Source organism: Ambystoma mexicanum, chromosome 5p (genome assembly GCF_040938575.1).
Source record: "Ambystoma mexicanum isolate Mex_15411 chromosome 5p, UKY_AmexF1_1, whole genome shotgun sequence".
NCBI lineage: Eukaryota > Metazoa > Chordata > Amphibia > Caudata > Ambystomatidae > Ambystoma > Ambystoma mexicanum.
Window position 1 is genome coordinate 525,837,674 of NC_090930.1, and position 17,611 is coordinate 525,855,284.

General features: G+C 48.1%; 1 protein-coding gene across 1 annotated transcript in view; it reads left to right on the forward strand.

Annotated features, from left to right (window-relative positions):
• The first annotated feature begins 3,639 nt into the window (after window positions 1-3,639).
• The window catches only part of LOC138481063 (uncharacterized), a 344,599-nt gene continuing 330,627 nt past the window's right edge, over window positions 3,640-17,611 (forward strand). Inside the window, exon 1 of the mRNA XM_069612931.1 lies at window positions 3,640-3,767. Within this exon, the coding sequence (XP_069469032.1) occupies window positions 3,665-3,767 (103 nt within the window). The 5' untranslated portion in view covers window positions 3,640-3,664. The remainder of the gene's footprint in view (window positions 3,768-17,611) is intronic.

Sequence of the window (17,611 nt, forward strand, 5' to 3'; positions counted from 1 at the left end):
TGAGGGCTGGAGTGGTAATGCAGATGTCATAGATTAAAACTGTGATGAGGGATAGGTATGGAGTGTTAATGCAGACAGCATCACAGATTAGGACTGGTGAGGAAGAGGGATGGAGTGGTAATGCAGACAACATCATAGATTAAGACTGTGATGAGGATGGAGTAGTAATGCAGACGGTGTCATGGGTTAAGACTGTGATGAGGAAGAGGGATGGAGGGGAAATGCAGACAGTGTCAAAGATTAAGACTCTGATGAGGTAGATGGCTGGAGTGGTAATGCAGACGGTGTCATAGATTAAGACTGTGATGAGGAAGAGGGATGGAGTGGTAATGCAGAGATGTCATAGATTAAGACTCTTATAAGGAAGAGGATGGAGGGGTAATGCAGACAGTGTCATAGATTGATTAAGACTCTGATGAGGTAGAGGGAGGGAGGGGTAATGCAAATGGTGTCATAGATTAAGACTGTGAGGAGGAAGACGGATGGAGGGGTAGATTAAGACTGTGATGAAGAAGAGGGATGAAGTGGTAATGCAGACGGTGTCATAGATTTAGACTGTGATGAGGAAGAGGGATGGAGGGGTAATGCAGATGGCGTCATAGATTTAGACTGTGATGAGGAAGAGGGATGGAGGGGTAATGCACACGGTGTCATAGATTAAGTCTAATGAGGTAGAGGGATGGAGTGGTAATGCAGACGGTGTCATAGATTAAGACTGTGATGAGGTAGAGGGATGGAGTGGTAATGCAGACGGTGTCATAGATTAAGACTCTGATGAGGTAGAGGGATGGAGTGGTAATGCGGCCAGAGTCATAGATTTAGACTGTGATGAGGTAGAGGGATGGAGTGGTAATGCAGACGGTGTCATAGATTAAGACTGTGATGAGGAAGAGAGATAGAGGGGTAATACAGAGATGTCAAAGATTAAGACTCTGATGAGGAAGAGGGATGGAGGGGTAATGCAGACGGTGTCATAGATTAAGACTGTGATGAGGAAGAGGGATAGAGGGGTAATGCAGACGGTGTCATAGATTAAGACTGATGAGGAAGAGGGATAGAGGGGTAATGCAGACGGTGTCATAGATTAAGACTCTGATGAGGTAGAGGGAAGGAGTGGTGATGCAGACGGGGTCATAGATTAAGACTGTGATGAGGTAGAGGGATGGAGTGGTAATGCAGCCAGCGTCATAGATTAAGACTGTGATGAGGTAGAGGGATGGAGTGGTAATTCAGCCAGCGTCATAGATTTAGACTGTGATGAGGTAGAGGGATGGAGTAGTAATGCAGACGGTGTCAAAGATTTAGACTGTGATGAGGGAGAGGTATGGAGTGTTAATGCAGACAGCATCACAGATTAAGACTGATGAGGATGAGGGATGGAGTGGTAATGCAGGCAGCATCATAGATTAAGACTGATGAGGAAGAGGGATGGAGTGGTAATGCAGACAGCATCATAGATTAAGACTGTGATGAGGATGGAGTAGTAATGCAGACGGTGTTATGGGTTAAGACTGTGATGAGGAAGAGGGATGGAGGGGAAATGCAGACAGCGTCAAAGATTAAGATTCTGATGAGGTAGATGGCTGGAGTGGTAATGCAGACGGTGTCATAGATTAAGACTGTGATGAGGAAGAGGGATGGAGTGGTAATGCAGAGATGTCAAAGATTAAGACTCTGATGAGGAAGAGGGATGGAGGGGTAATGCAGACGGTGTCATAGATTAAGACTGTGATGAGGAAGAGGGATAGAGGGGTAATGCAGACGGTGTCATAGATTAAGACTGATGAGGAAGAGGGATAGAGGGGTAATGCAGACGGTGTCATAGATTAAGACTCTGATGAGGTAGAGGGAAGGAGTGGTAATGCAGACGGGGTCATAGATTAAGACTGTGATCAGGTAGAGGGATGGAGTGGTAATGCAGCCAGCGTCATAGATTAAGACTGTGATGAGGTAGAGGGATGGAGTGGTAATTCAGCCAGCGTCATAGATTTAGACTGTGATGAGGTAGAGGGATGGAGTAGTAATGTAGACGGTGTCAAAGATTTAGACTGTGATGAGGGAGAGGTATGGAGTGTTAATGCAGAAAGCATCACAGATTAAGACTGATGAGGATGAGGGATGGAGTGGTAATGCAGGCAGCATCATAGATTAAGACTGATGAGGAAGAGGGATGGAGTGGTAATGCAGACAGCATCATAGATTAAGACTGTGATGAGGATGGAGTAGTAATGCAGACGGTGTCATGGGTTAAGACTGTGATGAGGAAGAGGGATGGAGGGGAAATGCAGACAGCGTCAAAGATTAAGATTCTGATGCGGTAGATGGCTGGAGTGGTAATGCAGACGGTGTCATAGATTAAGACTGTGATGAGGAAGAGGGATGGAGTGGTAATGCAGAGATGTCATAGATTAAGACTCATAAGGAAGAGGATGGAGGGGTAATGCAGACAGTGTCATAGATTGATTAAGACTCTGATGAGGTAGAGGGAGGGAGGGGTAATGCAAACGGTGTCATAGATTAAGACTGTGAGGAGGAAGACGGATGGAGGGGTAGATTAAGACTGTGATGAAGAAGAGGGATGAAGTGGTAATGCAGACGGTGTCATAGATTTAGACTGTGATGAGGAAGAGGGATGAGGGGTAATGCAGATGGCGTCATAGATTTAGACTGTGATGAGGAAGTGGGATGGAGGGGTAATGCACACGTGTCATAGATTAAGACTGATGAGGTAGAGGGATGGAGTGGTAATGCAGACGGTGTCATAGATTAAGACTGTGATGAGGTAGAGGGATGGAGTGGTAATGCAGACGGTGTCATAGATTAAGACTCTGATGAGGTAGAGGGATGGAGTGGTAATGCTGCCAGCGTCATAGATTTAGACTCTGATGAGGTAGAGGGATGGAGTGGTAATGCAGACGGTGTCATAGATTAAGACTGTGATGAGGAAGAGGGATAGAGGGGTAATGCAGAGATGTCATAGATTAAGACTCTGATGAGGAAGAGGGATGGAGGGGTAATGCAGACAGTGTCATAGATTTAGACTGTGATGATGAAGAGGGATGGAGGGGTAATGCAGACGGTGTCAAAGATTTAGACTGTGATGAGGTAGAGGGATGGAGGGGTAATGCAGCCGGCGTCATAGATTTAGACTGTGATGAGGAAGAGGGATGGGGTGGTAATGCAGACAGCGTCGTAGATTTAGACTGTGATGATGAAGAGGGATGGAGGGGTAATGCAGACAGTGTCATAGATTTAGACTGTGATGATGAAGAGGGATGGAGGGGTAATGCAGACAGCGTCATAGATTTAGACTGTGATGATGAAGAGGGATGGAGGGGTAATGCAGACAGCGTCGTAGATTAAAACTGTGATGAGGTAGAGGGATGGAGGGGTAATGCAGACAGCGTCGTAGATTAAGACTGTGATGAGGTAGACGGATGGAGGGGTAATGCAGACGTTGTCATTGAGAAAAGATGTGCCAGATTTGACACGTTGGCTGTTTTGCAATGTTCAAGGGAAATGGCCCACACTTATTATTATTACAGGTTAATCAGTAATCGTCTGCCAGCGGCTCGTGCTATAAACCGCGCTCTAAAGCCCTGATCTTTGTTCACAGCCATATAATAAACCAGGAAGTGCCGAGCAGCTCACTTGAGCCTCTGGGATGCAGGTGAACACAAGTAGCCTCGGAATGGCGCGTGTCAGCGGGGGTCTCCTTCTTGTTTTGCTGCTGTGCTGCGGTTTGCTAGATGCACAATCTCCAGAGCGTAAGTAATGGCGGGAGAGATTTCCAGTGGTTTGGGAAAAGAATGGAAACATGTCAATCAAGTAGCAATACGGTACAATGCTCAACATGTTTGCACATATGTCACTCTTTCTTTCCTCGGATTAAGAAAAGAGGTGGGCAATGTGAAAACGGGTGCTGAGTGTGTCATGGGGTTACCCTGAGTTACTCATATATACAAAGAGGTTACCTGGTTTCACCCTGAGTTACTCCTGGAGTGAGACTATTCTATTAACAAAGAAGTGACCTGGTTTCACCCTGAGTTACTCCTGGAGTGAGACTATTCTATTAACAAAGAAGTTACCAGGTGTACCCTGGGTTAATACTTGAGAGAGACTGTTGTATTTACGAATAAGTCACCAGGTGTCACTCCGAGTTAATCCTGAAGAGACTATTCCATTTACATAGAAGTGACCAGTTGTCACCTTGAATACTCCTGAGTTACTCCTATTTTCTAAGAAGTCACCAGGTGTCACTCCGAGTTACTCCTGGAGGCAGACTGTTCTTTTTACAAAGAAGTCAACAGGTGTCACTCTGAGTTACTTCTGTGGAGAGACGGTTCTATTTACAAAGAAGTGAAAAGGTGTCACTCTGAGTTACTTCTGTGGAGAGACTGTTCTATTTACAAAGAAGTGACCAGGTGTCACCCAGAATAACTCCAGGAGGCAAACTGTTCTTATTACAAAGAAGTCAACAGGTGTCACTCTGAGTTACTCTTTGGTGAGAGACTGTTCTATTCATAAAGAAGTGACCTGGTGTCACCCTGAGTTACTCCTGCAGAGAGACGAATCTATTTACAATTTAGTTACCAGGAGTAACTCTGACTTAATCTCCTCTGCCCAGGAGTAGGTAACAAGTAAAACAGAGTTACTCCTGGTAACTTCTTTGTGAATCCAATGGTCTTTCTCCAGGGGTAACCAAGAGTGCGTCTTTTTAACTCTGACCTAAAAACATCGGCGCTTCTCCTGAAAAGACACGAGTTTCATCTGTCATCAGTTGATGTGAAACACGAACGCCATGCAAAATGCTCATCATTTCAGTATAATTCTGCAGCATTTACAGAAATTCTCAACTGGACACCAGAAACTGCCCCCCTCCTCCATTCAGGCTGTGTGTACCAACATGAGGTTTATGCTGCAGCTAAATGTACCTGCACATCTATGCTACTGTATGTTAGCGGTATTTGCATAACCCTCATTCGCCAATGGTATGGTATGGCCTTGCCGAGGACACTGTTCGCCGCAGTTCAGCGTGCGTAAAATACGCAAACTCTCTGACCTCCTTTCTCAGACAAGGTTTATATGCCTGGCGGATGTGTCCTGTATATATATGTATGTATGTATATATTTTTATAAAGCGCCGGTAGCCCGAGGGCATCAGGGCGCTTGAACATTACAACATAGAAGAGAAGAAAGCAGGCATAAAGAGACGCGAAACAGTTGGCATGGAAGACCTGACAGCCACTAGCGTTAGAGATCTTATCTGAAGAGGAGTGTCTTCATCCGTTTCCTAAATACAAGGTGGTTTGCTTCTGACCTCAGTGAATCGGGAAGGCTGTTCCACAATTTAGGTGCCAGTACCAGAAAAGATCTACCCAACCCTGATTTCAGCTTGAAATTGGGTACGACCATGAGGCACTTTCCTTCCGATCGTAGTCTTCTCCTGGGTGTGTAGAGGACTAGGCTGTTTTTCAAATACTCTGGTGCTTTACCATAGAGGCACTTGTGGACCAAAGAAAGAGCCTTAAACTTTATACGTTCCTCTACTCTTAGCCAATGAAGGGAAATCCTATCGGGGGTGACATGATCCTCGTGGAGCGGTTTGTCAGGAAGCAGCTGCTTTCATTGTGCTTGGGACATTTGCATTTATTGAGGAACAGGGGTAGTACTGGGAACAGAAACAGGAGTGGCTGGAGCCACCCCTGGTCAGGTTGCTTTACAAGAGGATATATAGTGAGACAGCGTGGATGAGGAGGTCCAAATGCTGATGGGTAACTTAATGGGAACATTGAGTGGGGACAGTAAAGACAGTTAACATGTGTTATGTGCCGTAATTGCAGCAGTCAGATTTTACAATCCTATTTAAAGGCACGGTGTTTTCGGGTCGGGAGAGGAGCTCCACAGAGAGGTCTTGTAGACTGGGATGCAGTGGTTCGACAATGCCGGGAAAGTAGATGACGTTTCAGGGCTGATTTGAATGAGGGGCTGGTAATAGTATATTGGATCGCTCGAGGGACGTTCCAGTGGAGGACGTCAAAGCGTGCAGAAGAAGGAGGCTGTGTGGGGATGCAGGAAAGGGAGAGAAAGGGTCGGTGCTGGAGCAGAAGATGCAAGCAGTGCTTAATTTGTGGGGGTGTTTGCCAGGGCTCATCCCAGGCACTCATTTTCTAGCCCCGGCACTTATTGTCTCAGACTCACTTTAATTATGAAGTGGTGATAGTGCATCCATCAACCACAAAGAGCAGTTGTGAGCTATAGTGTAACCCCAAATATGTCCACACTGTGGGGAGCCGCTATGGGTGCTGGCAGCAGAGGCTGGGAACTGCCCAACCGAAGTGTCACTGTAGTGGCAGAAAATATTAGGGCCCTGGTACTTTTTTTATTACAAATTATGCACTGGGTGCTAGTAGGGGCATAGCAGGTGATAAGGGCTGCCTAGGTAAAGGGGTAAGCCCATGGTTAGTTTTGAAATTAAGAAGCAGTGGCACGGGAGGAGCAAAGGTGGTGTTGGGGGGGAGTTTAAACAGTAAAAGTGGTGGGATTTCCAATTTTGGAGAGGGGTGTGAAGAACTAATGAGGCAGATCGAAAAGAAGGCTAATACGGTAAAGGGTTGAAATAGGTTTTTCTTGAGTGGTATATTAGAAGGGTTGAAATAAGAGATTTTCTTGATTGGTATATTGGAAGGCAGCAGATTTTGTTCATGTTGGAAAATATTGGAACCTGAAGCAGAGTAGGTAATGGAGTAGGTTCAGATCGCTGTCAATGAGAACCACAATGTTGCCAACTTTCGGGGATAGTGTGAGATAGTCGGAGGATAGGGAAATGGGAAAGTGAGAGGGGGAGCATATTGAGGATGGAGGTAGATGACTTTGACCTTAGATGACTTGAGCATAAAACAGTGACGCCATCTAGTGATGAGTGGCCATGAGTTAGCTGGAGATACGAAGGTCAGTGGTAAAGGTCGCAATGGAGAAGGAGATTAGTTATCATCAGTGACTAGGAAAAGGAGAAGCTGAAGTTGTTTAGAGGGTGGAGACTAGCGATGGAAATGACAGTGGGTGCGCCAAGGGGGGGGCTCAACCTCACCAGCGGCTGCGCACAGGCAGGGCTGCCACAGCACAGAGGCCAGTCAAGCCTCACAGTCTTCAACAGCACTCGAGACTATACAGCAGAGACACCAATTACAGTGGACTATCACCACTGTCATCAGCATCCACTGTCATTGCACTATGGGAACTTGTAGGTTATCCAAGCGCTGCGTTCCCTTTGAGTGTGTAGATAAGTTAGAAGGCATAGGTACTGTTCATAACCGTGTTTATACTTTAAGCACCATTGTACGTCTGCATCCCTCGACAACAATATATATAGCAACAAACATGCGTGTAACAGTTACCAACATGTATCCAATGTACTTCCTGTGCAATGTGTGTAGCAGCTATGCTAATTATGACCACTTTGTAGTTTTGGTATTGTAACCATACCCACATGACATTTTTTAAAGAAAAATTATGTGGGGCAGGTGCATCTACATCACCTGAGGTAGCTGTGGACACTCTGACTGTGGGCCTCATTACCAGTCTGCCAGTAGGAAATCTGATTTTCCAGCATGCCGGTGTCACTGTGTCCAGCAACTCGTGATGCCGAAATCGCCAGCTGATTATGTGTTGGCGTACACGCACTTTCCGGCATGCCGGAAAGGGCAGTACTGGCATGCCGGAAACATTATCAAACCCCCCGCAAAGATCACAACACCGTCGTCCTTGGGCCGGTGATTCCAAATCCGGCAACACGGTCCCGGAGCCACCGGCACCGGTAAAAGCGGTCCCGCAAATACCGTGACCGGAAACACAGCGATTGCCGGAACAGGAAATCGGCCGGTGGCCATTACTAAAACACAATCCATTGCAATCCTGAAAGCACAGGCGACATCCACCACTCCTGACCACAGAAACTCCACCTTTACCATGTTATCAAGAGTCTGTGAGGCCTGGAGGCTCAAGCCACGCTTCAGTAAGGTGGAGCTTAACATGTAATAGTCCAGCATGCTGCAGAGCTCTTCGCAAATGACCAGCGCAGGCAGGCCCAGCTGCACAAGAAGAGCATCTGGGAGGAGGTTGCCCAGAAAGGCTCTGCAGTCGGCACAAGCCCCCGCACAGTTCGAGACTGCCACAAGAGGTGGGATGACCTGCGCTTGAGGGTGTGCACCCTCCTGTCAGCCCAGTGCAGACGGAGCATGCCACAGGTGGCAGGAGTGCTTTCCCAATATGCCTCAAGGCAATCGAAGTGGTCAGTGCTGCGGTGGCCAGAGCCAGGACACCTCAAGAGGCTGGTGAGTACACGTAACCCCAACGTAATGTCAACCTCTGTGTCCACCATGCACCCCCTTCTGTAGCAACATATGACATGAATGTCAAGTGCATGGTCCACAACACCAATAAAGCCCTGCAGGCCACCCCAAGAGACCAGCAACCTGGGTGCACACACCACCACCAACATACACCCTCCCCAAAAACATCACTCAAACCACTAATACACCTAGAACACAGCACAGGCACCCTTTACTGCCAACAGAACAGACTTCTGCTTCCAGTCAGACACACATCCGCCCGCCATTGCTTAAAGCCCGTATGCCGCTGTGCTTCCCCTGGCACAAAGTCACATCAGCGCTAAGCCCCTTCTCCACCCACAAATGACCAGCGTCACACACAAAGGAAACATGTGACTCCCTCATCCCAGCCAGCCTGACCCACGAGCAGAAATGGCCACCTATCCCTGTAAGTGCTACAGGCAGCAGGCACATGGCGACCTCATCCATGGCACACCCCTGCCCAACCCAACATCCGACAGCGTGAAGGCCACACCCCTAACAAAGTACCCAGTAATTGTCAGTACATCACAACAGTATCTCTGGCACACCACCCTACCATGTACGGACATCACACATCCACCCGCACAGTATGCATGACACAAGCATGTGTGCACCATGCCATGTCCCCCCCATGGCACAGACACAAACAAGATAATGCATGAATCTCTGCCTCAACAATCCACACTGTTCACTGACAACCTGCCTTTCTGACTCCCTCAGGAAAATCATCTGACATTGAAGAGGCCCATCCGAGCACATCAAGGGGCACTGGCCGTTGACGCCACCAGACCCAATGGCCCACCACCACCTCCACTCAGGACTCCACAGCCTCAACAGGCGCAACTGCCACTGCCACCCCAGCTGCACCCGTCGAGCCACCAACAGTTGCACAAGCTCCAGCCATTGAGCCACAACTGGCTGCACAAGCTCCAGCCATTGAGCCACCACTGGTCACACAAGCTCAAGCCATTAAGCCACCACCAGTCGCACACGCTCGAGCCATTGAGCCACCACCGGTCTCACAAGCTGCACCCACCCAGGCAGCCCCAGCAGCAGCAGTACCACCACCACCGCAGCCACATGCACATGCATATGTGTCCAGTGTAGAGGACATAGCAGATGACGGTGAAGTGTACATGGGGAGACCACTGACCACAGCACTGATGAGCCTTTGCTATCCAGCGCCATGGACCCAATTAGCCCACAATGCCCACCCCTCCCCAATGTGAGGGAATTTGATGGCAGACTCAGCCGCATGGAACAACGCCAGGATGCCTTGACAGCCCTGATGCAGCAGCACCACCAGGAGGCGCAGCTGATGCGTCAGAGCGTCCGGGCTAGTGGGCATTGCAATGCCCGTGCACTTGGCTGTTGTACACGAGCCATAGTACAGATGTTCAGGAGGGTGCAGGAGGGAACAGTGTAATGTCATCAATAGCTGAGACAATGGCTATGATCCTCCAGGTCTTCCTAGACTGACGGCCCACAGAACTCCCCCATGCACCATCCATCAGTACAACACCCTCTAGTTTGTATTTGTATTTGTATTTATTGAAGTTATATAGCCCTTAAATCCAAAGTGCTTTACATAAGAACAGGCAAAAATACAACAAGCATAAAATGGTAATTGAATCATAATAAGAAAACAGTTTAAAGAACAATTCACAACATTGCATAGGTGAGGAGGGAGTAGGGAGGGCAGGGTGAGCAAGGGAAGGAAGGAGTTAGTGGGGGTAGGAGCGGGAGAAGAAGGAATGTAAGAGTGAATGAGGAAGAGGAGAGGGAAGAGTGGGATTATATGAGAGCAGGGGGTGGGGAGGAGGAGGTAGAAAGGGATGGGAAGAGCAGTGGTAGGAGGTGAGGAATGAAGGTGAGGGAGAAGGACGAGAAGAAACAAAGGGTGCTAGGGAGGTGAGTGAAAGAGGTAAGATTTGAGAGAAGAGCGAAAGGAAGGGAAGGAGGGGGAAGAGCAGATGTGAAGGGGGAGGCGGTTCCAGTGGAAGGGGGCAAGGAGTTGGAAAGATTGGAAGCGGGAGGGGTCACAGGGAGGTGGAGAAGGAGAGAGTAGGACAAGATTAGCAGAACGAAGAGAACGAGAAGGGGTATAGAAAGTTAAAAGGGAGGAGAGATAGGGGGACGGCAGGACCATAGAGGGATTTGAAGACAAGACAGAGGAACTTGAATTTGAGATGGGAGTGAAATGGGAGCCAACCTAAAGAGGAGAGAGAAGAGGAGATGGAATCGAGAGGTGGGAGAAGGCAGAGGGAGCGGATGGCAGAGTGGTAGATTGATTTGAGCGGGGAGAAATGAGAGGAGGGGAGTCCAAAGAGAAGGGAGGAACAGTTCCGTGCAGAGAAGCCCAAGGCGGCGTTCAATGAAGCTGTCCAGAGCGGCACACAGCAGCATGCCTGACACGAAAAGGGGACATAAATAGGCCCAGGACACACATGCGCCTTGTCTGTGACTTGTGCAAGTCATCCTTGCAGAACATGACCGTAGTTGCGTAGAGACAGTTGGGGAGGGGCCGTGGGGAGGGACAGTTGGGGGGGATAGTTGGGGAGGAGGAGCGAGAGGGATAGTTGGGGAGGTGGTGTGGGGAGGGATAGTATTGCCAGTTATAGTTTTTCTTCATTTGTAAACATTTTCATTGTACACATTACAGTTGGTGTTGCATAGAAATCATGACTGGACATTGCTTTTTAAGTGTAAGTGAGTGATGTATTTACTGGGCAGTGCCCAGTGCGCTAGCTGGCCTGTGCCATGTGTGTGTGTGAAGTGATCAGAAATAGCAGTAAATCAGTTCCTCGCGTGCAACACGGCCATCCATGCCATCATGGCGATGTGCAAATGGCAGTTCATCATCTCTCTCATCCTCCTCTGCCTCTGATGGGTGCATGTCCATGTCGGGGGCAGTGGGATGTTGCGCCTGATACACATGTTGTGCAACATGGCACAGGCCAGGACTATCTTTCCCACCTTCACAGGGCTGTACATAAGATTGCCCGCCGAACTACTCAGGCAGCGGAACCTTGCCTTTAACAGGCCAAATGTCTGCTCTATTGTACAATGAGTACGGATATGGTCATGGTTGGTACAGTCTGTATAGTGCTCACTAAACAATGCAAAATTACACATGCTAATTGCTGGTGACGTAGCATATGTCATAGTTTGGCAAGTTAAAATGCCCATTGTCAGTATGAATGGATGTTTATGCATTGTATGGACCATTTTGCATAGGATCTGGGTGATTTTAGGGATATATGTCTGCAGTCATCAATGTCAATGTAATGACAAGTGCTAAATGCAATTGTGGCTTGGCCGGGTTATAAGTGTGTGGGTGCCATCACTGGGTGGCAATTGTTACCGGCCTGCAAAACAGTCTTCGGCCTGACACAGCCAGTGTGCCCAACACGGCAGATCATGCCGGGGGCCGCAGACTGCATAAGCATGGCTGACACAGGTAAGGACGTTAATCTGCCTTGAGATTAGATTTTAAATATTATTTGTAATCAGTACATGCCTGAAGGCATACTTGCATTCTGATGTACATGGCGTGCTGCATGGGAGTGGTTGAACAGCGTCAATGATTATGCAAAAAGGATGGATGTGGACATATTCAAAGAGAGATGCCATATAAGGAATTGGATGGATGGGGAAGGCGGTGACAGCCTAATGATGGGCAACAAGCCAATATGCCTTGTGTGGTGGGTATGTGGTGTGCTGTCGCTTTGACATCGCCCAGTCACACCCACCATGATCTCTGACCCTTTCACTACAACACACACAAATGAGACTGGTGTGTGTTCTTATTGTGTTTATATTCAATATTCCTATGATGGACATGTCACACAATCATAGATATGTGTGGCTAAAATGTTGTGCTTCACGTCACATGCATATGTGTATGTGCACTTCAAACAAGCAGGGGACCTGGCTACTTGGTGTGCGGGACACTAGTGGTATGGAGGCGGGGTGTTCTTATGCATAAGGGTTATCAGTCTGTGCATCAGGTGGTGTGGGTTGTGCTGATTCGGGTTGTGCTCGGTTTTGGGACATTGGTGTGATCCATTCTGGTACATGCAGTGCTTTTGATGTTGCTGTATAGATCTGATGTTGTTATGCATGCACATGAACATGATCAGTTTGGTAAATTGAGACATGCCGGTCAAGGCCTTGTACTCAGGCATGCTTTTACTGTGTTGCACATTTCATTGTACACATGCACTGCTGATAGGTGTTGTACATGCCCCCATTGAACAGTGCACATGCTTTGGTAGATACACTCATCCAACAGCCAGGTACGCTATGGTGTTTTCTGCCCCCCCATTCAACAATACACATGCTTTGGTAGATACACTCACCCAGCAGCCAGGTACGCTCTCTGCTGTTATGTGCCATGTACCCTGGCAGCGTGGAGTTCTGCAGCACCATGGAGTCGTGGGTTGAACCGGGGAATCTGGCACAGCAGTGGATGATGAGGTGGTGGGCATCACAGAGGGGTAGAGTTTTCTCTTCCGGTACACTGCCTCAACGGCAGGCATGGCCACCAGCTCCAATGCAGCTATCACATTGGGCATGCCTGCAAGGGCATGAAAAGCAATTTTTGTGGCATTGACCTGGTCAGCTGTTCTGGGTAGGCCGATGTGATCTCCAACGTGACGCAGGAGCGCATCAATTACCTGAAACAGAGCACACAATAAACAGGGTTGCGATGCAGTTCACCCACAGTGTGTTGGTGGGGGCCCGTGGCTAGGAAGAGTAGTACAGACACGACCTTGAGCAAGGAGGGGATGGGTGTACGGATCTGTAGGAGGCTGACCAGGTCATCATGGATCAGTTCCACTATGGACGTGATGGTCTCCATGTCTAGCCGGTACAGGGTGTGGATCTGGCTTTGGCTCAGGTAGAATGATGTGGCCCTTATGCATGGTATAGGTGGCTGCCTGTGGGCTGCACCCTGCTGGCCATTGTTGCTTTGCAGGGACATGATGGCCCTCCTTCTCTTCAAGTGCCTCTGCCGCATACTCTGCCTCCCTGCCTCCTCAAGTAGTAGGCCTGCATGCATGGCCTCCAGCTCCAGTACTGCTACTGCTAGCATGGTAGTGTTGCAAGGGATGTGATGTGTGGGAGTGGTTCTTCTTTGCTTTGGCAGTGCTCATTGTGGCCACCTTGGCTGATTTTGGGCACCTGTGTGCTGTTTCTGCACACCTGACTCTACTTAATGCCTGGTCCACAATGCCTATGTTTCCAGGGCAGAATTCACTTTGCTACCGGCATGTCCATGCCAGTGTTTTCGTCTGCATGGAGCTTGGAAAGGGGAACACACTAACACCATACCGGTGTCTCAGGCACAGCCGACACGTCTTGTCGCAGTTTGTGGTCACAGTGTGCCGGATACAGTAGGTCACATGCTGTGACGGTGTCAGCGGTATCGCAACTCAGAGTATGCCGGACCGGAAAAAAGTGCCGGTACGGAGCGACCAGCACCGCTATTCCCGGACCGGTATACTTGTATTGAGGCCCTGTGTTTCTCTGTGCAGTGGCCCAGAAGAGTTGTATCCCCCCTCCCCTCAGCTGAAATCACCAAAGCCAGTGCTGCCTTCAACCAATTGTTATACTCAGATCATTATAGTTTGTAGTTTATAGCACATATGCACAATTGACATGCTTTTATTGCCATGTTTTGCTGACCAAAACGTTTACTTTGATCACCATAATGCCTACTTGTCTGTTTGGTAGCACGTTGAAGGGGTGACAAACATTTACTCTACCTAGCATAAATTGTGGCCAGTCTGACTAGGTTTTCCTCTATGTTGAAAAAGAGAGGAGGTTTTCAGCTAAAGCGTTAATCTAGCAAATTAATGACTGCCCACAATCGGTTAGCTATACTCACTTCATTAGTTACAATGTAACTGTGCCCACTATGTAAATGTCAATGTAACCATATTACTGTCATGTATCAGGTTCACTGTCACCCAGAACCACAGACAGGAGGTCCAGATTGTAACGCTACCCACCATGCTAATGTCCTTGTAACCATGTACTGTCATCAGGTTCACTGTACTCTAGAACCACAGACAGGCGTTATTTCATGCAACTAAGCAAGCCTTCTTGTAACAACGCCACGATGCACCAAGGCCGCTTTGTGCGCTTTATAAATGCAAATAAATTAGTGCCAAAACAATTTCGGTTTGATCACTACTAGACAAAACTCGGCATATAACAGCCTTGTTTTGACTTCTGACCTTAAAACATGGACGGATTCGTGAACCAGGATTTCACTGTACATAAGGGCCGACACACCCCCTCGACGTCCCTGTATGCATCTGTCCACATTCTCCCATCACAGTCTATTCTTGGCTTGCCCCCTCTTGTCCCAGAATGACTTTTCGGGAGTTTGTCTGGTTTCAGCCAGATCAACATGCATCCAACCCAGAAGCCCCTTCTCCTTTTCTTTCATCCACAGGCTGCACTCTGGTGACCAGGATAAGGAGCACAATACACCCACCTCCACACAAGCCTCGGACTCTTTCTTAGACTACTTTGGTGGTGATTTGCCACAGTGCATACGCGTGTTAACATCACGTAAGATCCGGCTGAGGAACAGCAGTTTCTGTGGTGGTGGCAAACGCTTGGCAGTGCATTTCAGAATTGAACCGAATGAAAGGCCGAAAACCTTTCTCTTGGGGAACAGAAATTGTGCCCAGCATTTTAGGGCCTGATACTATCTTTTAGATCAGTGGTAGCTATAGCACCCATGGGTTTGTGAATCAGTGTAAAGTACTTTAATGATTTTCTTGCCATTACCGGCAGCCCATTCAGTCTTGCATGTGCCGAGTATATATATATGGTCGAGGCATGGCCATGGAGAGGTATGTTGGAACTGAGTTTACATTTGTTTAGTTTGGGCTATTAGGTGTCGCTTGTGAAACCTATGCGCCGAAACAATTGCATTAGGGTACAGATAGGGAGGAATGGAATATGAGGAGGGACACAGAGGAGGGACATATCAGCAGGGACAAAGTCTATAGGTGTTGTTTGGTTATGTGCCCTCCCATTAACTGGCCATGGCCATGCGAATCCCTCTGGCCATTCCCACCCAGTTCTTGCCCCTCCTTGGGCCAAACACCTCCTCATGGGAACTCTTTAAGCCCACTTTATTCAAGCCTTACCCTCAAACTTTGCACTCGAAGTGCATGCCAGGGTTTTTTCAAAGCAGTCTTCTGAGAGTTAATGACTTAACTGGCGTTGTAAATCCACTACTGGTGTCTTGTAAATGTCTTACCAAGTCTGCCTTCAGCCGCTCGATTTATAAGCCCTATACGTATCTTTCACTGAAGTCCTGTTAAAAACAAGCATTGGCAAAGCCAGCAGTTTCGGCTTGTGTATACGTATTAGGCATTTGCCAGGCACTAATATTAGATGCCCAGGTACTCACACCATTTTGCACCTGCTATCGTCAATGGCCAGTTAATGCCACTACCGCTGTGCCTGGCGAGTGCCTTTCCCATGCCAACACAAACACCCAAACTGTTGGCATTGCCAAGGCTTGTTTCTCTCTGTTCTCTCCCTGTTAAGGGGTTATTGCAGTAATAGATTTTTGAACCGATGATAGTGTGTGCTATTATGGCTTTGTGCTCTCCTAGCAGAAATGTTTGAATTTGCAGTATGTGTTTAATATGATCGCTAAAGGAGGCTGTTGCCATATTTGCACATATTTAATGTCTATGCCAAAACATCAACAGTAGGTGTAGCCTCTTTTGATGATCACCCACTTCTCCAATGGAGAGATAAGTTGACAGCAATGTCTGGTGGGAGGCGTTTTAATTGCAGCATGTCTATGGGTTGAAGCAGAGGTGTTGTGGGGGGTCGGGGGCAGGGCAGGGGGAGCTATAGCCCCGGTTCTTTTGGTTGTAGCCCCAGACAGAAGCTCAGGGGCAGCAACCAAAAGGCTAGCTAGCCCCGAGTCCCGCTCCGGATCTCTTCCAGACCTAGCAAGACCCTCGGTTGAAGTAGTAAGAATGAACTCTCTTTTATCCTCGGTTGGGTTGAGTGAGGTGTCTATCATCCACTTCTGAATCCTCAAAAACAATGACTGGCAGTGTTTTAGATCAGCCTCTAAGGAATTGTCAATCAATACCACTTATTGAAGAGGACGTTGATATAATTAATGGATATAAATATTAAGGAACACGAGAAACAAACATGGCTGCTCGGAAACACTCGAAATTCGGCCAATGAAAGGTTTATAATCCACTGGAACCCCACCCTCACAGAGCCAAATAAGTGCACACAGAGCATAAGCGGAGGAGGATGGCAGTCTCCAGTGGGGGAGCAATCACCACATAGGACACAAAAAGGGGAAGGTTTGGCACAAAATATCCCAGAGGTGCCTTAAGGAATGTCATCTCGACAATAATAGCTGCCATGGCTGATTGCATTAAGAGGAGGAATGACCATTGGCGACCAAAGGTAAGTATGTGGCAAGACCATGAACCCTGGATGATGAGATGTTTCGAAAATAACCATCCAAGGACAACCGCATAGGGTGGAAACAGTGACCTATGTGTACATTTCTGCAGTGGGGATCATCGAAACTGATCAGCCTGGTACAGTAAATAGCTCTCTGACACATGCACATGTGTTACCATTAACTGCCTCCAATGGGGTTAAAGTATGCATGTTTCCCTCCCCAGATCATTAGTGGGACCTTTGATGAAGAGCCCTGCCTTGCTCTGGGGGTTGAGGATTGGGCGCCCTTGGGGGCCGTGTGCCTGCACCAGATATGTGATGCGGGATTCATAGGCATTGTGTGGAGGATCCCCTGGGCAACCCCGCCTTTGAGCATGGCAGCGACTTGTCATAAGGGCAGCCAAGACAACATTGCCCCTTTCAAGAGGTTAGGGCTGCCACAAAGGGGCAGAGGTAAGCAGGGGTAATATCCACAGAAAATACTATTGTACCAACCAGAGACTATCAGGGGCATAATCTCCCAGTGCCAACTTGTGGACTCTGCACCCACGATAACTTAATCAGGGACAAGGAAATCTGTGAGCTGACCAGCTTCATCTGCCAGTACACTCATGCCCAGCTTTGGAAGGGGACAGAGGAGTGCACACAGGCCCTACTGATTACAAAACGCTCCTTCCAGGTGTAGAAATAAGGAATCCAAAATGGTGGAAATCTTGGTAAATGGAGCCAGAGGGAGCAGAGTCACAAATCACACACCGGCACAACAC